Below are 21,997 nucleotides of genomic sequence, written 5' to 3'. Positions count from 1 at the left end.
TGAGAATGAGATTTTTATAATATGGAGTGTCCAGGGTGTGCTTTGGCCATAGAGCAACACGGGCCTCCGGCGGACTCCAATGGAAACCCACTCTCAATATAAAATCAAAAAAATCTCTAAGAACGAAGCACTGGCTGAAAAATCTAACCAAATAGACGCAGCAATTCGAAAACCCGTCAAAAATCTAGACGCAATTTTCAAACTATTGTCATTTATTTGGAGATGTCACTTTATTTCGCAATCTATATTGGGAAAAATAATTAGATATATTATTGGTAGAAGCTAGTGTGTAACGTGATAATTTACGAAATGGGTTGCTTTAACTCTAAAAACTACGAAGATGTAAGTACTATTCGTTTTGGCTGTATGAGTGGTCTTTCGAAGGTCTTGGAGTAATGTTTTTAACGTTCAGTGGTATCAGAAGATATTGCTTATCGTCAAGGATTTACCAGCCAAGTTGTTGGAATAACAACCCTGTTGCCACTTGCGTGAAGTCTCGTGTCTGTCTTGTGTTGATGATTTGACAGACACTTTGATCTGATGATGTTTAGAACGCGTGACTTATACCATAAGAGGCTCCAGCTCTAAACCATAGACGAATTTGAATTCTTGTTTGGATAATAGATCATTGATATCAAAAGTTTCCTGGATTTTTGTCCGGTTAATGGCAATATTCACTTAGGCGCCGAAACATGGCCGCTCACGAAATTGCACATTTATAAAGTGGCTCAACGGGCTATGGAGCGTGCCATGTTAGGCATCCACCTGGTAGATCGTATACCAAACGTCGATATTCAACAACGCACTAAAGTCGAAGATGTAGGCATACGAATCGCTAGGCTTAAGTAGAGATGGGCAGGACACTTGGCAAGACGGGAAGACAACAGATGGTCTAAGGCTGTTAATGAATAGTGGCCAAGGGATGGTATGCGATATCGAGGCAGACTACCAGCCCAGTGGTCGGATGACATTGTGAGGTACGCTGGAAAGCAATGGATGAGACTTGCACAGGACCGGAAAGGATGGCGTGAAAGAGAGAAGGCCTATACCTAGCAGTGGGTGGACACAGGCCAGGTGGACAGGTTTTTTAGATGAATAACTGAGCTTATCAACATTGGTACCAGGGTACCTATTGAGCTGCCAAAAGCCCACGATATGGCTCATATAACGACTACATACTTATATAAGTTAACAGTAGCCTGTACTTTCGCATGACCTGCAATGCCCTAAGCAAACTAGAGGTCACATAATGAGTAGTGGTGTCCCGGCGAGATTCGCTCAACCACAGTTGTTGTTCTTCTTCTTATCGTGTGGATTGTGAGGTAGAATACCAACCTTATTAACCCTGGTGTCAGGGTTATTATTGAGCCGGCAAAGGCCCCTGACATGGCTCATGTAACGACTACATTCTTACATTAGTAAGCAGTAACCGGGACCAACGGCTTAACGTGCCATCCGAAGCACGGATCGTCTTACTTTCGGACAATCAGGTGATCAGCCGGTAATGTCCTAACCAAACTAGGGATCACAGTGATTTTTGTGATATGGTCCAATAGGGTCCACATAATATCAGCGTCGTGGTTCGCGCCGCGACTTGTGCTGAGTGAGGCCCTTTTATCTCAGGACGTCCACCACCACCTTATGATCATTTCGACTAACATCCTTCTTGCTTTTTTGTAATTGTTTTAGTGGAAATAAGATATGATATTGTTGTCTTTCTTTTTGTGTGTGGCGTCCTTTCATAATAAACTATTTCTATTCTATTCTATTCTATATGTCCCCACCGGGATTCGAACCCGGGTTGAACCACCGTTGTGATGCTATGTTATGCATAGGATAAGGAATACTACGTATAGAACGGCAACTCTCCGCTCCCCGCCAGCGGCTGAGCTAGGTTAACCTCACCTCCCCTCGGTCTTACTTCAGTCGTATGGCGTCAGACATAACACAAACATAGATGTGCGGGTACGATAACGCCAATGTGTATTTTTTTTTTTTTTTGACGTGACTTATTGTAGATTTGCCGCAGATGGCATTAACTACTTGGCCGGACAAATGGGGAGCGCTGAAGGCTCTCACCCGGTACAACGTTTAAGACAACAGGCCTGAGGGTGCCCAGTTGGGCGCGAACCTCGGCTCAGGGCGTCGTCTGAGAGGAAAAATATTTGAAAGAATTAATCGACCCTAGTGGGTCGATAGCGATAAGCGCTGAATGAGGGAAATCGTCGACCACGCCGGCGGGGTCGGTATCGGGGTCCTGAAGTGTTTGGTGTCGCGAGCTGATTGGCTGCCTCTATGGCTAGAGTAATCGGGTCGTCGGGATCGTATCTTACGTCCTGTGTTATAGGATGTTTTTTGTATGAAGTGTCCGGGGTGTGATTATGTTATGTTGTATATTATTATTACAGAATGAAACAGATTACGACATGACGCCGATTAAGCATTTGCCGGTGATCTTCGTGAACGGGGTGCCGGGTGCCGGCAACCAGACAGTGGCGCAGACGATCTCCAACATTACTGGGTACACAATGATCAGGCCTGGCGAGCTGGTGAGGGCCGAGTCGCTGAAGGAGACGCCCCGGGGGCGGCTGATAGCTGACAAGCTGCAGGCGCAGGAGGATGTGCCTGAGGTTGGTACGCCATAACATCCTACACAAAAAAAAAGATTCTGATTCGGACTGCCAAGAAATACACTATAAAAATCTTTCATAGTAATGTCATGCATATTACTGGTGTAAGCAGATTCTATGAAATTCCATTTGTTTCGATCCTCACATACTTCTCTTGCTTCCTCCACATTCACCAATCGTTTCATACACGCACGCCGATTCAGAGTAGATCTTACTGAACTTTTTCTAAGGACATCACCAATTTAGTCAATGTTCGTCCTTTCTCTGCCAGCCCCACCACCAACCTTCGTTGAATACACTGCTTTCGTAATCCTATAATGTTTATAGTAATGAAATGGTGGAGTGTTAAGTGGTGCCTTTTTAATTAATTTATTAGTTTTCACTAACAGGATAATGCTGGAGAGATGATGATTAGTTTTCATTGACACAGTCTCGACCATTATAGACGGCGATACGGCTCACCATCTATCACGTTGGTCTAACAGAAAGCTCGGTGAGGTGTGGGTACTTAGTTTATCTTGCGATGGATGTGCCTATGATTACTCCAATTGGTATAGTCGTGAGCTTACCTATGTTAGAAAAGTTCATTTTTTTAATTCTTTACTTAATGTGATTCTTTCAAATATTATCTTCTCAGACGACGCTCTGAGCCGAGGTTCGCGCCCAACAGGGCACCCTAAGGCCTGTTCACTTAAATGTACCGGCTGAGAACCCTCAGCGCTCCTCATCACTTCGGCCAAGTAGTTAATGCCATTTGCGGCAAAAAAAAATGCTTCATCCGCTCGAAACCCCTGTGAAAGCATTAAATGATTATTTCTTCCTGATTATCAACTGTCTTCTTCTGTTGTGTGGGTTGTGAGGTGGATTACCGACGTCACCAACTCTGGGGGTTAATATTGAGCCGCCAGAGGATCCTGACATGGCTCATCATCATGGTTATGACTGCGATTTGACTAATAGTCAAAGGACCAACGGTTTGATGACTTTGATGTGCCTTTCGAAACACAGAATCATGTTAATAAATTTTATTTTGTCGGCAGCAACTAACAGTGGACCTGATCAAAGAAGCGATGCTGACGCAGCAGGACGCGAAGGGGTTCATCCTAGTAGGGTTCCCTAAGAACCCGCGCATGTCGAACATCTTCAACAGGCAGGTCAAATGGCCAGAGAAGATAGTCGCGCTCGAAGTGGACAATGAGGTACTTACACGCGTATTCCAACATGTCAAGGCCGTGTTTCCATCAGGCTCACATCACAAAACAAGGAATAATACGACGTCACACCCCGGACACTTCACTTCGGATGTGTTACAAAACACCTCCGTTAAGGGGACACTACACAAGAATTAAGAATTGTACTATATTTAAATTTAAACTTAAAAAATGGCTTATTGAGCAGGCATTCTATAGTTTTGACGACCTGTAATTGAATATATTTTAATGTAATTGAATTCCGTAGTAATATTTAATTTAATTGAATTTTGTAATATCTGTGACGTGTAATTATTATTATCAATAAATGACTATGACTACACATTGGCGTTATTGTACACGCGCATCTGTGTGTGTGTGACGTCTGACGCCCATATGATTCAAGACTAAAGTAAGACCGAGGTGGGGCGCGGTAAATCTAGCTTAGTCGCTGGTGGGGAGCGGAGAGTTGCCGTTCTATACTATAAAATTGCTTCTGACACGGCGCGCCGGTTCGAAGTCTGGCACCGGCTTTTTTTTATCTGCATATGGCTCACCGTCACGTTGGTCTAACAGAAAGCTTGGTGAGGTTTGGGATCTTAGTTCATCTTGCGACTGCAATTGTGATATAGTCGAGTTTTGTTATGTTATATTTTTTTATTGATAAACTGGATATAATCTGTTCTTGCGCAGGTGGCAGCAACAAGGTTACAGAACAAACTCTCGGAGCTGGGCAGGCCCGAATCAGAGATCAACGCAGCGAGACAGATCGTGCGGGAGGCAGCCAACAAAGTGAAGAATGTGCACAAGAGGTTTGGAGGACACGTTATCACTGTGAGTCCTCCCTCTTTCCACAGCTGTGAACTCAGTCATTGACATTTCATTCAGTCTGACCTTATTATTGTTGCGTACTTATAGCAAAAAAAAACCAAAAAAATATCCTGGGTAGATTATACAGGCTGTTAGTGACATCGTAATGAAAACTTTGAGGAATGATTCAGACCATGATTCTGAGTTGATATCAAGTGGAATTTTCATGATACATACATACATACATAAACTCACGCCTATTTCCCACCGGGGTAAGCAGATACTATAGAATTCCATGAAATTTCATGATCTTCAGGGTAATTTCCGCTGAGATTAGTTTATCAATACCAGCCTTAGTAAGCCGGTAAGGAATAAAGGGGTGCCAAAGTTGGTGTGTTCAAGGTGTGACCAAGGTAACACTCAGAGGGGGTGAGGTAAATCTAGCTCGGCGCCCGGTGCGAATTGGCGCGGGGCAGAGAGTTACCGTTCTATACGCAGTATTATTTTATATGGCGCTGTTTAGCGTATGTGTGTTGGTATGTATGTCAATCTAAGTAATCTCCTGCGAATCGAATAGTGGCCTTGGAAGTATACAAGTACAAAGCCTTGACGCGAGGTGTCATAATAATTCCTACATCAAAATCAGCAAACCTTTCTCTCAACAGCTCGACAGTAGTGGGAACCCTAAAGCCCTGGCGACCACTCTGAAAGAGATCCTGTCGGACACAATCGAGCAAGCCCAGAAGAGACAGGATGCAGTGAACCCCCCAACGGCAGTGAGCGCCCCCGCCGTGGGGCCCCTAGCCCCCCTCAGCTCCATCACCCCCCCACCCCCCGCAGCCATCGGCGATGTCGCGCCCGAGGTAGAAATCAAAGAGGAGGAGATGTGATGGTGTCTTTTTTATAGTGTTTACGTATGTTAATTGAGACGTGTTTTGATTTTTTGTTATCATATGTTACTGTTGCTATATTACATCTTACTGTTGCGTAGTGGTGCGTTTTATTGGTAGCTGTGAACAAAGGAAAGTGTTTTATTTTGTCGTAAAAGACGATCTTACAACTTGAACTTTCTGGAACCGGATATATTATGGTAATAGCACAATATATTATAGTCATGGGCTATTCATGGGTTCATCATGGATATTTCGATAGGACTTCAGACATTTAATACTAATATCTGTGGAGCCCTATCCACAGATATTTTATCCTTTTCCCTTTATCTCGTGCTAGGCCTGCAAGGCAACTGCATGGAGTATCAAGTTTGACTCATAGACTTGTAGGTTACGTGCAGTTATATTCTGCTGTGGCGCTTTTCTGCTCTCTTTTCCACCATCAATTATAAACATTTTACATAATCAATCGTATACTTACGTACAATCTCTTTGGACAGGAACTTCGTAGAATTAAACCTCATTTTCGATCGTGAAAAAGTTTGCATTCTTGCGACTGGCCGGTTACGAAAAAAACATTTTCAAATTTCAAAATTTTCACCGTGACAAGCGACAAGCGACAGCCTACGTCGTTGTCAATTGTCACAAAATGCGCATCGATTTTCAAAACAAAAAACTCGTTCATTTCGAAACCGCACGCCGTTCCTATAGGGTCGTTTTGTGAATTTCATAATTAAGTTTTGCTTGTTATTTTATAATTACGTTGGAATGTTGTAGTCAATATTTGTTTGCGATTGATAAGTTTATGTCAATACCGTCAAGTGTGTTGCGCGGGAATCTTTCACAAGCGATTTTGGCTGAGGGTATCACCACGCTGCGTAGATCGGTGATAACAGTGATGAAGATCAAATTGCGTGAGTATTATTATACTTACATGAAACCATAATAATATTCTACTACTACTAGCTAGGAGTTATTTTTGAAAACAGCTCATCTCCATGGAAATACTTGTACGCTACGCAGCGCCCTCTGACTAGCATTGTCAAACGTAAAGTAAAAGTTTGGCGAGATAAAACTTTATATTATTAAAGAGAACATACCCACAATTTTGTAAAATATTGAAAATCTAGCTAGTTTCAATCCAGGAAATATATTGCGGTCTAAATTTTTTCTCGAATTGAAATTAATTGAAAGTTGAAGAAAATTAACTTTAGAATGTGATTTTACAAAATGGTATATATTTACTAAAAGTTGTCGATAACTAAAATGGCTGCAAGTTGTTTCCTGATTACTTGTGGCTCTGCCCAACTCATTAGGGATTACAGACGTGTATTGTATGTAAGTATGTGAATTGAACTTTGTTGTTTGTACGAAATGTGTTTAAAAATTTCAGCGCGAGACAGATTCCCGTCGACATCTTCGACGGACGAGAATGAGAGTGGCACCGATTGGGATGCGGACCCGAGCCGCGCAGGCGTGCTACACATGCGCCACCCACCGCCACCACAGGTATTCATTACATCATCGTCTTCTTTTGTATAAAACCATGACGCTTGCTGAACTACTCGATGCCACTGCGCAGGCCGCGCTCAATCTGCTACGGCTTTGGGTGTGAGATCATTTCATAAAGTTGTCAGTCTTGTATACATGCGGTCAAACTCTGTCTGCATCTAAAACCTTTCATCATCTCCCTAGCGTTATCCTGTTTTCACAAGGTCTGCTTACTTAACTGAAGGTTTGACAAGTCCAATTTTTTAGAGAAGCGACTGCCTGTCTGACCTTCCAACGCGAAGGAAAAAACAGCCCAGTACACATTAGGTCACATGCTCCAAAACGCATTTTTCGGGAATGAAACGAATTTTTCATTTCCTGCATCTAAAACCTATCAGTATAGATTCAGTTTCAGAACACTCCGCCAAGACTTCAATTAGCTTTTGTGAATAATAATTTTATTCTGTTGCAAAGCAAATCTGTTTTCAGGGTATCGTAGTCGGGTCGGTGCGCAAGAGACGCGGGAACCTGCCCAAGCACTCAGTGAAGATCCTGAAGAGATGGTTGTACGATCATCGGTACAACGCGTATCCTAGCGATGCTGAGAAGCTTGCGTTGAGCCAGGAAGCTAACCTGACAGTATTACAGGTGCATAAAGTCTCTTTTGGATGATTTTTGTTTTTTCAGATGTGAACTTGAGTTCGAGATTAAGGCGATTCTCGGACGATACCGCGCACCGACGCAATTGACTATGAAGCGGTCGGCATGGTTGCTTTGACTTGATACTTGACATAGGTACGAACACGCTACGCAGTGCACCGTGTCGAGGTCACTTCACGATTTGTTTGGCGTGATGGCAAGATTTATTGCAGACAATGATGAACTGGTCTTCCGTCGCTTCTTCTTATCGTGTGGGTTGTGAAGTGGAATACCAACCTCATCAACCCTGATGTCAGAGTTATTGAGCCGCCAAAGGCACCTGACATGGCTCATTCGCATCGGACCAACGGCTTAACGTGGCTTCCGAAGCACGGATTATCTTACTGTCGGATAATCAGGCGATCAGCCTGTAATGTCCTAACCAAACTAGGAATCACAAAATGATTTTGGTGATATGTCCCCACCGGGATTCGAACCCGGGACCTCCACAACGCTTAACTACTCGACCACAGAGGCCGTCATTCCAATACTAAGTGTTTAGAAGTTGTCAAATAGGTACTTAGGGATCTTCCAATGCCAAACTGGATTAAGTGGTTAAATCTTTATAATATATCATGTCACATGGCAGTTCAAATGAGTGTATTGCACAAGTGTACCTGCTGTTCAATGTTCATGTGCAAGTATGACTTTCCCATTTAAAACCATATTTTTCTTCAGGTATGCAACTGGTTCATTAACGCTCGCCGCCGAATACTGCCAGAGATGATCAGACGCGAGGGCCACGACCCGCTCCACTACACCATTTCCCGAAGGGGTCGGAAGCAACCTGGGGCCATTGCCGGGATAGGAGTGGGGGTCGGACAGATGGTGGGAGTTGGAACCATGGTAGGGTTGCCGGGAGCTTCTACTTCGGGGATGGCGTTGGCAACCACTGCCAATGTCACCGTTGCTGCTTGGGATAGCGTTAAAGTTGATGTGAGTTGTGTGGAATATTTTTGGATTTACTTAAGTTTTTATTTCATGGGCCATGTGATGTTCCGAGACTTACCTGAAGTCCTCTCCCAGATTACCGAAAGTACTTGCAGGGTTTTCTCCTGATGACTATTACGGTCATATCTTTGCAATACACATAAATAGCCTATTTAGTGTGTACGTTCCACTGCGCGGCACAGGTCTCTTCTCGAGCAATCGGAGGGGGCATAGAGCATGCTCCACCACGCTGCTCCAGTGCGTATTGGTGAAGATGTTTCAGACACTAATTAGCAGTCTGTAATTTCCTTACTAAACAAAATATATACGTAGTCTCACAATGCAATTTAAATATAATCTTATTTATTCTCAGAACGTGCAAGACCACAGCCGTGGTCACGATTACGGCGATGGGTTGCTGGTATACCGCAGTGATGGTGACGAGCTGGTGGACGCTGAGGAGGGTTACTCCAGCGCCATCAGCGAGGAGGAAGTGAAGTATGACCCGTCGGTGTGGCAGTCTGTCATCCGCTATGGGCCTGAGGAGCGGGACATGCATCCAGCTAATAGGCGGTTAGTCTTTCTATCTTGATTCTTACCATAGAATAAAGAATAATACCTGCGTCTTACTTTAGCCTTAAATCGCCGTAAGTTGCTAAGGAGACCTTATCCCCTCAACTATTCAGGTGCAATTTAATACCACAGTGAGAGGGGCCTATGGCAGTATAGTAACCCTAACAACAGAATTAATGAGGTCGACCAAGGGATCTCACAACACGAGAGAGATAAAGAATATCTGTCTTCTGTGCTGTCAACTTAATTATCGTGAACGTCTACAGGCCCGGGGCAGTGGTAACGGTAGCAACTTCAGAAGACATGGAAGAGCAACTCGGCGAGAGCGGCAGCGTGGAGGGTGGTGGGTGGCACCCCCAGCTGGCCCACTTGCCCCAGCTGCCTCACCCGCTGCGCCGCCGGCAGGTGAGCCCGCCGCCGCCGCCGCCGCCGCCGGTCGCCGTCGAACTCGAAGTCGCCACCACCGACATGTGGTGCCATACCTACTCGCACACCACTCGCAACGAACGCGTCTTGAGCGATTAGAGTGTTAGGGCCGCTGTTTTATCGACTGTCGTCGTTTTGTATTTCAGGGTAGATGGGCTATTTGGTTCTGGCACAAATACTTGCGCCTCAGCAAATACTTCATGTATTTTTCTCCAAAATGTTATTTTCCAAAAAAAAATACTTTTTATCAAAAAAATCCACTCCATCTTTTATCTTGACAGCTAAATGTGCATAGTGAGCGATACACGGTTTAATCAGATTTCCAGTCTTTAAATGCTCCACGAAACATTCAAGTTGAACTTTTATCTGAGGCGGGATAAATAGTTTTCCAAAATTCTCAAGGCATCAATTTCTGACTTAGATAAAACGGCGGTTTCTACTCTTCGGTTTACCCTAATTAGTCCAAAATAGTGCGGTATTAATGCTAAGTTGCAAGAATTAGGCTAGGTTATGGTTATAGAACTATTAAGGTCCGTCTCGACCCGCGGCGAGGTGGCGGTAGTAGCATTAAGTTTTTAATATTACGACTATAAAATTTTCGAATACAACTTAATTGTTTAATTGAAATGATGCTGCCGTCACTTACCGCTAGTCTGTCAAATGTTAAGTAATAGAACAGGAGAGAACGGTCGGAATATTTTGTCGAAATTTGTCGTTACCTCCCATCAGATCTTGTCCCGAATCGATCAGCCTGCGTAGATAGGAGGACATTCCCTGATGACTGTCATTCAAATGATCCTCAAATATTTCAGGTTTCGCGTCAGGGCTGGAATATTAATATATTTCAAAAGTATCCTTTAGGCATATCGGAGAATGTCCCTAGTGATCCAAATTAGTATTCTGAAGTCCTGCATGGTTTCGAAGAAAAATTATATTTAGGCGACGTCGGTGTTAAAACACAAGTTAGCTATTTTGTTTTATTGAGGAATATAATCATTTCCGTTGTATATTACTTAGTTTAGGACCTTGTGCCTTGAGTTTAAGTTACTTTAATAAATAACTTTAAAATTAATTTGCTTTTCTTTCTTAATGGTATTTAGCTGTAGATAGCTTGCGACGGTTCTTCTTTAGGTGTTTTAATACCGGCATCACCTGACAGTTTGTGGCTTTTACTTTGTGTTAAGAATATATGTTACGATACTGAATAGTCAAATTGTTTCACTGTTTTCTGAATTTACTCACTTTTCATTCAACAATGTGTCGTAACCTATATTCATAGCAGTCGTGTCCAGAGGGGTTGTTCAGGGGTCTTTGAGTGACGTGTTATAAATGTGGGGGTATACTGCAGGTGGTGCCGAGTGCCGTGGAGGGGGAGCATGATAAGTTCAAGTGCCTCTACCTGCTGGTGGAGACGGCAGTCGCCGTGCGCCAGCGGGAGAAGGAACAGGAAGAGTTTAGAGGGCCCGAGGGTAGACTCTAAGGCTGAGGACTATGGGTTCACTCACGTTGACAGTGGAAAGGAGCTGAAGACGTGCAAAATTGAATTGATCATAGTGTGCGAGAGCAAGAGAAGACTCGTTTTTTCTCCCGCAGTCCGATTGGTTGATCTTCACCCGTCTTTGTTTTTACTCCGTCTTGGTCGAAAGTCGGAACCCACGGCAGAGTAACATAGGTTCAATCACATTAAACTCTTGGAATACAGTCCAAGAGCGGGAATACTTATCAGTACCTTTCAATTCGTGGGTGACGACTGCGCGTCTACTTCAGCGGAATCAGGGAGAATGGAGCGTCAGGATTTTTGTTGATTTCTCATTTGATTGGTAAATCCGCGCTGGACGTCGCTTATAGCAATTTGTAAATTCTGATGCTCCATTCGCTCAAGTGACCATGCAGGTTTAATATTATGCAATATATCGCACCGTTAATGTGAGTGAGCCCTTAAGTAAGTAAGTACATACATATTTGTATGAATACAATAATTAATTTAAGCTTATGAAATTAACATTTCAAACAAAATCTTAAAGATCAAGCGAATATTTAGTTTGTTTTACTCCTAAGCAAGGTGCAGTCTTCTAAGTTTCTTATAAAAGTAGAGGTTAAGCATATTCCATTGTGTCGTAGTCTAAGATCGAAATGAATAAAATTAATTATTTTGTAACTAGTCTTTTAAAAAAAACAACAGCTCTCAACACCCTATCTGTAATAACAAACAAAACAAATTTTATTCTTTGGATGGTATTTATTATTGATTTATCTGTTTGTCTTCTACAACAAGCATAATTAGAGAAAGAGAACTGTAAATCCAGTCGAGCGGAATCGGATCGTGTGGTGCGTTGGAATTTGTAAACTTAACGCTCCGTATGGTCTGTACGCTCAAGAGTACTTTATCATTTAATCGAACTTCTTGAACGCACCACAGCTGGTGTCTCTTTTCAGTTCCGCTTCCCGACGAGCCAGTATCTTCCCGTGCTGGAGTAGAGCTTTGTCGATAGTGGCTGCTATTTCCGCGAAGATTTCATCCTCGTTCTTGTTACCGTTTATCTGTAACACCATAACACTATACACCATCTTATCATCATCATTAATTCAAGACCCAAGCTCTTGTCAGTGTAGCATTCTCCGTTCTATTTTTATACCCAATTCCAAGGCCAATTCCTTCACCTCCTACCGAGAAGGCCAAGACCTTACACTTGCAAATTATCCAACCAAAACCATCCGTCAACCATCACCAAACAAACCAAACTAGATTATACATTTCCAAAGTCGTCCACTTTCTAATGACTAATTCTCTGCTGGAATAGGAGGGATAAAAACATAAGCACAATATGCTCAGCTGGTTTCTTCTTCAAGCTGCCTTCTAGTTAGTCTACTTTTATAACATGTTTGGGATGGTAAGGTGTTTTTTGTTTATTCTAAGTCCAGCAGAAATACCTAACTGCGCGAGCATTAAAATACCCGTCTATGATGAATAGATGGACTAAACTCACTTTGACAAGCTTATGAGGATACTGTTCCACAATGTGCTTGGCGTTGTCATAGAAGGTCTTAACTCTAAACCTGAAGCACTCTTCGCGTCTGTTCATTATGTCTTCTTCAGTAGCCACACGATCCAGAAGACTCTTCGCTAGCTTGTATGTCTTATCTGGGTTCCTCAAGGGCAAAAGTCTTTGCATCAAAACATCTAGAGGAACCTCTATGTAGAGGATCAGCTGTAAATAATAAATAGTGAGGGGTGTTTTGAATTGACAGGTCTCCTACACTATGGCAGAAGCGCGGCCAAAGGCGTATCGGAGTAGCCTCAATTAAAAGTAAGCTTCAAATGAATGAACCATCATGATGTAGTAGAAAAGTAGGGCAGTGATTTCCCTCTTGCCTTCCGCCACGCGGTACTTTATCTGATACGAGTGGGATGGCGCCCAGAGTAGTCTATATCAAAGCCGTACTAGGACTCTTGTCCTCCGCCACTGACAGTTATTACTGCCCTCTGTCAGGTTCCATGGTGACGATACAGCACATGCTTCCTCTCAATCAACTGGAGGAGTATGATAGGAGCATAGTTCACCAATTGGCTCATCTAACGACACTAACTACTATATTATACTTATGATAAATGATAAGAAAATATTTAATCTCACATTAACAGGAGCGATAGTTCTTTCAAACCAGAGGCCCTGGCGTTCTTCTCTGGGAAACCCGTTGATGACGTAACCTGGAGGACTGTTGGGTTGCATCAAAGCCTGTTCGTCTATAATCGGTTTTATCAGCTCCATCATCAAGTCGTTGGGAGCAACTTCCTCTGAAGATACAATGATGAATCGGATCAGCTAAGCTAGGTGTTAATCCAGCTGCTCAGGAATTTAACATTTTGGCTATTAAATAAACTGGGCCTGAGTTTTACAGAAAAAAATCCGGACGTTTTGACAAAACGCATAAAATAATATTTTGCTTTTCGAGTAGTAATAAGTATCGTCAATAGTACTGTCTAATGATACCATGGTAAACATGGGAGTAGTGTAGGTAACCAATCGAAGTACCAAACCCTGTGTATTCCCAAGGTCACTGGAAGTAAAAAACCTTGTACGGAGACTAAAAGTGACCACACTAGATATACATTTTAGAGCACAGCTGGTCCTTACCTCTCTCCAGAATGGAAAGGACGCAGTTTCCTCTAACGGTCTCGCTTTGAGATTCTTTCTTGAGCAGCTGTGAAGGACTGATTTGATGGAAGCGGTACTTCTGGGCAATCTTCTGGCATTGAGAACTCCTGCCGGAGCCTTGAGCACCCATCACCCAGAGGAAGAACTTCTGTGACAGGTCTACATCAGGCTGTAGATGATAAAATTGTATTGTATTGTTAGATTTGCGTTGCAAATTCTGACTCATGTTAGTGACATCGTAACGAAAATTTTGAGGTATGATCCTGTATACATACAGTGACGTCGTAACGAAAACTTTTAGGCATGATTCAGGCCATAATTCTGAGTTGATATCATGTGAAATTTTCCGTCCCAAAAGTAAGTAACACACTAATATTTTCATGAATTTTCCTACAGAAAAATCCGCTTGATATCAACTCCAGAATCATGGTCTGAATCACCCCCTCAGTATTTGTTACGATTTCACTAACACCCTGTCAACTTGTATGTACTTGTACAGGTGTAAGTAACGTCGTAACAAATACTGTGGGGGAAGATTCAGCTCAGTGGAATTTTCCATTGCAAAAGTATAGAATTGAAAATAATTTAAAAAATATAAAAAATCTTGCGACGGAAAATTCCACTTGATACTAACTCAGAATTAAGGTCAGAATCATCCCCTTAATATTCGTTACGATGTCACTAACACCCTGTATACTTATAACTAAGTATTCCGGGTTTGTTCGCGTATCACGTAAAAACCACTGGAGGGATTTGAGACTGCAAAAGTGCAATTGATACCAAATTTCCAATATCAGTCAGTGTTACTGACACATTCAATAACTCATAAAATGACTCATCAACTGGCACTACTTTCGAGTTGATCTATTAACATTACGTTTCTAGATTTTTCTGAGTATCGTCCCTTGTTATCAAAGGTTTCTTAAAAGAACTTACCGGTTTCTTAAAAGAAGGACAGTTAGGCGACTTGCATTGCAGAGGACAGGGAGGTAACTTTGTCACCTCTTTTTGGCTGCACGGCCAGCAGAACTTGTCATCCATGATCTCTGAAGTTTGGTGCCCCTTTGATGCCCCGAGAGCCCCTTTATCAACCGTATATAGCCAGGGTAAGGATGGTACTGTTGCGTGTGGCTATTGGATAGCTAGACATTTTGAAATTTTGCTTTGTGTATTTGATCAGCTTTTGCAGAAAAGCTAGTGCATTTTTCTGGAATGATTTGATGAAATATGGGGTTTGATTGGTTGATTTAGTATTTTTGACACATTTTGACACAATCAAAACAAAGAGACAAACGTAAACATGACAGAATTAAACCAAAGAATAAACTGGGAAAGCCAAGGGTAACTTGAGTGGAAAAGCAAAGAGAATGGGAAAAGAGGGAGGCAGATTATTTTTTACCCACCAGATGAAATAGGTTGATTATCTGAATTGTACGTGTCTTAGAGGGGAGCTTCCGGCCCAAGTACTTACTGCCATACGAATGCAATGTTTTGCAAATGTAATATTTTGAGAATTTTATGAGAAGGAAAGATACCAAGCCCTGTCTATGAAAAAAAAAATCCTTCAAAGGACAAAAGGTTAAAGGAAAGTCAAAATTTTATAAATTAGATTTATTTATATAAAATAAAAACGAACTGTTCTAATATCATTTAGCTGTGTATTGCTACAATAGGGTCTAGTATTGCCTCGACATCACGAAAAATTTCATCCGCTGGCCTCTCACCATTTATCTGCAAATTAACAAAAACAAAAAATTGCCGTAAATACTAGTATTAAGTAGTACAAGGAATTGATTTACTTATATTGAATTTGAATTTGATTTATAATTAATTTAAGAACTTTTTTACCGGAACGCCATTACCCATTTATAAATCCGGCCAAGTAATGAATATAATTTGCAAATCTACAACCTAATCTTTCCAGAAAAAAACAAATAAAAAAACGCTTGTCGAAAAAGTCAAGCAAAGGATTGTGTCCGCTCCAACGTGATAATTATATATCACTTCATCATCATCACCATTGTACCGTTCATCACTATGTGAGATCATGTGAGATCAATGACCGACACATCAACTCTGGTGTCAGTTACTATTGAGCCACCAAAGACCCCTGATGGACGATGTGCTAGTAGACTAGGAATCCCTATCAAAAGTGACAGCTTTTGTCTTTTGATTCTGAAGATGATCAGGGCGCTAAAAGACCACACTGACTGAAGCAATCCATCTAAAAAAGCATTAATGCTATTTGACATTTGCGCATATCTGTGCCAAGGTTTTTCTTGCAGCTTTTTTCCCCGGCTATACATATCGTGAGAAGCTGCAGTAGTTTTAGATGGATGAGACGTTCGTTATGTAAAAAATAAGATTAAAAGTGTAACTATGTTACCTACTGAATAAAGTCTTCCCTCAATCAGTGCTTATCGCTATCGACCCACTAGGGTCGATTAATTCTTTCAAATATTTTTCCTCTCAGACGACGCCCTGAGCCGAGGTTCACGCCCAACTGGGCACCCTCAGGCCTGTTGTCTTAAACGTTGTACCGGGTGAGAGCCTTCAGCGCTCCCCATTTGTCCGGCTAAGTAGTTAATGCCACCTGCGGCAAATCTACAATAAGTCACGTCAAAAAAAACCTGAATAAAGATATTTATGGATTTGAATTTTGAATTACTTATGAAAATTAGAACGCAATGTCAACAAATAGCAATATTGCTTTTTTAAGATGAATTGCTTCAATGTGGTCTTTTTAACCCCCCGAAGATCGTGGGAGTGAAATTTGTATGGTATTGAATTCATTACCCTGTTCAGTTTCGAAGAATACGACGCGAGAACCTTGTCGTTGTTTTCGAAGAAGGTCCTCAAGCGTAGCTTGATGGTGTCCTCGTTGTCATCGACCCTGCCAGAATTGACTGCACGCGACAGCAGTCGCTGTGTCATCGTCTCCGCGGACACTTCAAAGTATATTAAGGTCTGGAAGGAAACAGAACAATAAAATGAAGGTTCTAGCAGGCTTGGCCGTTGCCAATGTGGATGATGTCTTCTGGCTACAATATGCGCATCTTCTCGATATGAGACTCGCTTGTCTTGGTTATGTTAAGGTCTGGAAGGAAACAGAACAATAAAATGAAGGTTCTAGCAGGCTTGGCCGTTGCCAATGTGGATGATGTCTTCTGGCTACAATGTGCGCATCTTCTCGATATGAGACTCGCTTGTCTTGGTTATGTTAAGGTCTGGAAGGAAACAGAACAATAAAATGAAGGTTCTAGCAGGCTTGGCCGTTGCCAATGTGGATGATGTCTTCTGGCTACAATGTGCGCATCTTCTCGATATGAGACTCGCTTGTCTTGGTTATGTTAAGGTCTGGAAGGAAACAGAACAAGAAAATGAGGGTTCTAGCAGGCTTGGCCGTTGCCAATGTGAATGATGTCTTCTGGCTACAATATGCGCATCTTCTCGATATGAGACTCGCCTGTCTTGGTCAGTCACATCGATTCGCTGTCGTATCTCAAGAAACACGTCACTCACTTGCACTATAAACCAGTAGGCTCAAAAAATAAATCTGAAGGGTCCACATGTAAACATAAAAACATTGCTGTAGAGCTATCGTAGTTATCTGTTTGCTGTAGCAGTAAAAGACAGCAGGGTTGAACCGGCGACAGCGGTTCTCATACAATATTTGCATTAGGGCCTTTCATACCTCCTTCTTCTCTCCTACAGTATATATCTTATACACCTAGAGTACCTAACGGCCTCCGTGGTCCAGTGGTTGAGCGTTCTGCTCAACTGGGACAAATCACTTTGTGATCCCTAGTTTGGTTAGGACATTGCAGGCTGATCACCTGATTGTCCAGAAGTAAGATGATCCGTGCTTCGGAAGGCACGTTTAGCCGTTAGTCCCGGTTACTACTTACTGATGTAAGTACGTAGTCGATACTTGAGTCACGTCAAGGGCCTTTGGCGGTTCAATAATAACCCTGACACCAGGGTTGATGAGGTTGGTCATTCACCTTACAACCCACACGATAGAAGATACACCTACAGTGACTGGGCCGATGCACTCTTCAAAAGCTCGCCCTTGATTCTCCTCCCGAGGATAGCCATCGATGAGGAACCCATTGGACTTGCCAGCTTCATTGTCTATTGCCTCTTTCAGCAAATCCAGGACTACCTCGTTTGGGACCAGTCCACCTAGGACAAAATTCAAAGTTTGAACCATTGAAGACATAAATAATATATTGCTGGAATAGGTTACCTGTATTACAACTATTTGAAGTACCTATATTAAATCATTTTGTAGTGCATAAAAACTTGCTTCGGTATTTTGTGCTGAACACGGGGATTAAAAAGGCCATATTAAAGCAATTCACTAAAAAAGCAATGTATGCAGCTATTTGCGCATATAAAAGTAAGTGCGTATTGCAAACAAATGTTCAGCTGCTTTTTTCCCGGACCAGTCATAAAACCGGCAGAAGAATTGCGTCACTTCTACATTTTGGATCATTATAATGGGTGATGGGCTGAACACCTATCACCTCACAGCTCATTTTATCCGTCTTAGGACTTCACACACCGACCCCGCCGGCGTGGTCGACGATTTCCCTCAATCAGCGCTTATCTCTATCGACCCACTATGGTCGATTAATTCTTTCAAATATTTTTTCCTCTCAGCCGACGCCCTGAGCCGAGGTTCGCGCCCAACTGGGCACCCTCAGGCCTGTTGTCTTAAACGTTGTACCGGGTGAGAGCCTTCAACGCTCCCATTTGTTCGGCCAAGTAGTTAATGTTAAGTCACGTCAAAAACAACACTCGTCTACTTACTTCTCACACAATCATCTCAACTCACCTATCACTCACTCACATCAGTCACTCACCTACATGCCTACATGTATGTATTTTAAAAAAGGTTTCATACCTCCTTGCATAACAGAATTGAGGTTATTCGCTCGTTCACTGCCGGTCTTGATTTCAGCACGCAGAAGATCCCCGGATGAGAGATGGGTAAATCCATACTTCGCCACGATTTTGTCACACTGCGTGCCTTTACCTGAGCCAGGCCCGCCCAGGACCCATACGATGGGTTGCTTGCTAAAGTCCACTAAACCCTGAGGATTTTCAAACAAGTCAAGTTTCAAGTCATTACTGAGAGCTAATGGCTTCCGTGGTCTAATCCCTGTGGGGACATATCACAAAATTCGCTTGGTGAGCCCCTGGTTTGATTAGGACATTGCAGGTTGATCACCCGATTGTCCGAAAGCAAGATGATTCTTGTATCGGAAGACACGTTAAGCCACTGGTCCTGGTACCTACGACATTGGCGTTACATACGTGATGTCAGGGGCCTTTAGGGGCGCAATAAGAACCCTGGAACCAGTGTTGATGAGGTTGGTAATGCACATGGTAACCAACACGATAGAAGAAGACTAAGAGCCTTGGCTGTAAATTTTCTGGAGGGTGCTTTGGAGTTTTCGGCTAAACACTAAATATCATTGGAAATCGAATACAAAAATGGCATTCTGCTTAAGTGCGAGCGAGACAGGTAGTCCGTCCGCGTTCCCCCTTACTCTTTAGTGGCTTACAGACATTTAGACTAAAGTAAGGGACGAAGAGTAATCGTTCTATGTTGATTAGTTATATGAGTTATACTTTATTCTTTGGTAAGTATTAAATCGTCATGATATGGTAGAGTTTGGTGTTTAATGTGGTACCTGTTTAGGTGCGAGGCATTTGGGTGATTTGCATCTTTTGGGACACATAATGAACATTTTTGGTTCTTCTTTCGCGTTTTCAGAGTTCATTGTTGGTATAATTCTTTTGGACTGTTTTCTTCCAGTAAATAATTAGAATATTCTTAAAGTAACATCAAAGTAACATATATTATTCCAAATCAATGTTAACTGGTGACAGAAATGTAGAATAAAAATAATAGATTATAATATCGAGAGTTCATAGACTAATGAAGCTTGTATGTAACCTCCGTAGGTACTATAAAGTTACTCTATGAATGCAAAGCAAGAAGTTTTTAAAGATAAGTTCTAGGCCTAGATAAGCATTTCTCGCCCAAATTTCTCGCACCTGAATAAAACTCTACGAATATGGTGTCTAAGGGTGGTATTAATAAACTAATCTCAGCTTCGAGACTGCCCTCAAGATCATGCCATTCTGACAGTTCTCATATAAAAACAGAGACTTGAGCATGATCTTGAGGGCAGTCTCAGCTGAGATTCGTTTATTAATACCACCCTAATGGTGGTATTTATTTTTACAGTTTTATATAAAATATATATTATAATAAAGAATAATACTATTTATAGAGCGGTATGAGGGAGAGCGCGCATAGTCTGTCTCGCTTACACTAACGCGTTAAGCAGAAAATAGTTAGAATGAGATTTTTGTACGGAGTGTCTGTGATGTGGTCCCACTAGTCACTAATGTCCGCTGTCTAAGTGCTACGTACGTAGACGTGTTACGAGCTTTTCGTAGCGTGTTGCTACGCGTGGGTCGTCAAAAGAGCCTCTATACCTCTAGATATTTCTAAAGAAATAAAGCTGATCTTATACTTGGCAGAATTTGGAGAATGTACCTACAAGAGATATCTTAATTTTAAAAAAAAACCCTTCGTTTTGTGTTCATACTTACCTACAAGCTTCAGACATGGGTTTTGTTTTGTTAAGACTCAGGTATTTGGTTTAGATAGAGTTCAATTGCGCCAAAGGGAATCTTCTTATTCTCTCGTGTGGTTTGTGAGGTGGATGACCAACCCCATCAAATCTGGTGTCAGGGTTATTATTGAGCCGCCAAAGACCCCTGACAAGGCTAATATAAGTTTTAAGTAAGTATATTGCAGATTTGAATCACCTGATTGTGCGAAAAAGTAAGATGAATCCGTGCTTCGGAAGGCACGCTAAGCCGCTGGTCCCGGGCACAGATCCCGTGCTACTAGTCCCAACACTTCCACCAACTCGCAGTGGAGCAGCTTGGTGGAGTATATATCCCCTCCGGTTGAGTGAGGGGAGGCCTGTGCACAGCAGCGGGACGAATATAGGCTGTTTATGTTGTGTAACTCTCAATATTTGCCTCTATTGCATATTATACGGTGTGGCATAGTATGGTATATTGAGAGTTATTGAGGTCAGAAGAGGCAAGATGATTGGACACTTAATAAGACACGATGAATTTATTAAAAACATCATAGAAGGGAAGCTAGAAGGAAAGAGAGGAAGGGGAAGACCAAGAAGAGCTTACATAGAACGGATTAAAGAGAAGGTGTGTCTTTTAAGGAAGTGAAGGAATTGGCCTTTGATAGACAAGCGAGAAGAGCGTGGCTCTTAAATTAGTGATGATGATGTTGTGTATGTATTATTTAAATAAAATGTATTTATCCTTGAAGTACAAACCTTCTTCATACTCAAGCATTTCGGTTTCTTACAATCCACAGGGCAAGCCATTTTGTTGAATCGGAATTATTGACACCAACACTTATAGTATTTTGATTACGAATTTTATGGAATATAATAAATATTAATAGTTAATTAATAAATTTGTAAAATTTTGACTCTGTTGTTTGATTTTTTTTTTTTTTGGTTATTTTGTCCGTAGGACAGGCAAAGGGATCATAGCCCATACAGCCAAGTCATGTGTTATATTTATTTATATATTTTTAGTTATAAAATTCATAGAAGGTTTAAACCAAGTCTGGCGTATTTTTACAAAATTAAGGCCGAAGCCAATTCTTAGTTTGATTTCAGAATTAAGGCCGAAGCCATGTCTTAGTTTGTTTTAAAAATTAAGGCCGAAGCCAAGTCTTATATTATTTTCAAATTAAGGCCGAAGCCAAGTCTTATATTGTTTACAAAATTAAGGCCGAAGCCAAGTCTTAGTTTGTTTTCAAAATTAAGGCCGAAGCCAAGTCTTATATTGTTTTCAAATTAAGGCCGAAGCCAAGTCTTTTATTGTTTTCAAAATTAAGGCCGAAGCCAAGTCTTATATTGTTTTAAAATTAAGGCCGAAGCCAAGTCTTATATTGTTTTAAAATTAAGGCCGAAGCCAAGTCTTAGTTTGTCTTCAAAATTAAGGCCGAAGCCAAGTCTTAGTTTGTTTTCAAAATTAAGGCCGAAACCATGTCTTATATTGTTTTCCAAATTAAGGCCGAAGCCAAGTCTTAGTTTGTTTTCAAAATTAAGGCCAAAGCCAAGTCACAAAGTCAC

The 21,997-nt window shown here is 41.8% G+C and overlaps 4 protein-coding genes across 4 annotated transcripts; 2 read left to right on the top strand and 2 right to left on the bottom strand.

The window, feature by feature from the left end:
- The first annotated feature begins 309 nt into the window (after positions 1-309).
- Positions 310-5,520, top strand: LOC126367481 (adenylate kinase isoenzyme 1-like). Its single transcript, XM_050011012.1, has 5 exons — positions 310-342; positions 2,409-2,630; positions 3,671-3,829; positions 4,514-4,654; positions 5,296-5,520. Exons 1-5 carry the CDS (start codon positions 310-312, stop codon positions 5,518-5,520), a joined length of 780 nt encoding a protein of 259 aa, XP_049866969.1.
- An 898-nt stretch (positions 5,521-6,418) lies between these two features.
- LOC126367474 (homeobox protein PKNOX2-like) lies at positions 6,419-11,119 on the top strand. Its single transcript, XM_050011000.1, has 7 exons — positions 6,419-6,434; positions 6,914-7,029; positions 7,501-7,659; positions 8,389-8,653; positions 9,024-9,213; positions 9,480-9,618; positions 10,988-11,119. Exons 1-7 carry the CDS (start codon positions 6,419-6,421, stop codon positions 11,117-11,119), a joined length of 1,017 nt encoding a protein of 338 aa, XP_049866957.1.
- A 2,007-nt stretch (positions 11,120-13,126) lies between these two features.
- Positions 13,127-14,837, bottom strand: LOC126367467 (adenylate kinase isoenzyme 1-like). The gene is made up of 4 exons (XM_050010987.1): positions 14,733-14,837; positions 13,776-13,965; positions 13,275-13,435; positions 13,127-13,171 (listed from the first exon to the last, which is right to left on the bottom strand). The coding sequence occupies exons 1-4, from the start codon at positions 14,835-14,837 to the stop codon at positions 13,127-13,129; spliced, it is 501 nt and encodes a 166-aa protein (XP_049866944.1).
- A 555-nt stretch (positions 14,838-15,392) lies between these two features.
- Positions 15,393-21,325, bottom strand: LOC126370997 (adenylate kinase isoenzyme 1-like). Its single transcript, XM_050016198.1, has 5 exons — positions 21,188-21,325; positions 18,706-18,895; positions 17,833-17,981; positions 16,593-16,763; positions 15,393-15,527 (listed from the first exon to the last, which is right to left on the bottom strand). The coding sequence occupies exons 1-5, from the start codon at positions 21,236-21,238 to the stop codon at positions 15,447-15,449; spliced, it is 642 nt and encodes a 213-aa protein (XP_049872155.1). The 5' UTR covers positions 21,239-21,325; the 3' UTR covers positions 15,393-15,446.
- Between the last annotated feature and the right edge of the window lie 672 nt (positions 21,326-21,997).

Source organism: Pectinophora gossypiella, chromosome 1, assembly GCF_024362695.1.
Source record: "Pectinophora gossypiella chromosome 1, ilPecGoss1.1, whole genome shotgun sequence".
Lineage (NCBI taxonomy): Eukaryota > Metazoa > Arthropoda > Insecta > Lepidoptera > Gelechiidae > Pectinophora > Pectinophora gossypiella.
This window is presented reverse-complemented; position numbering and strand designations above follow the sequence as displayed.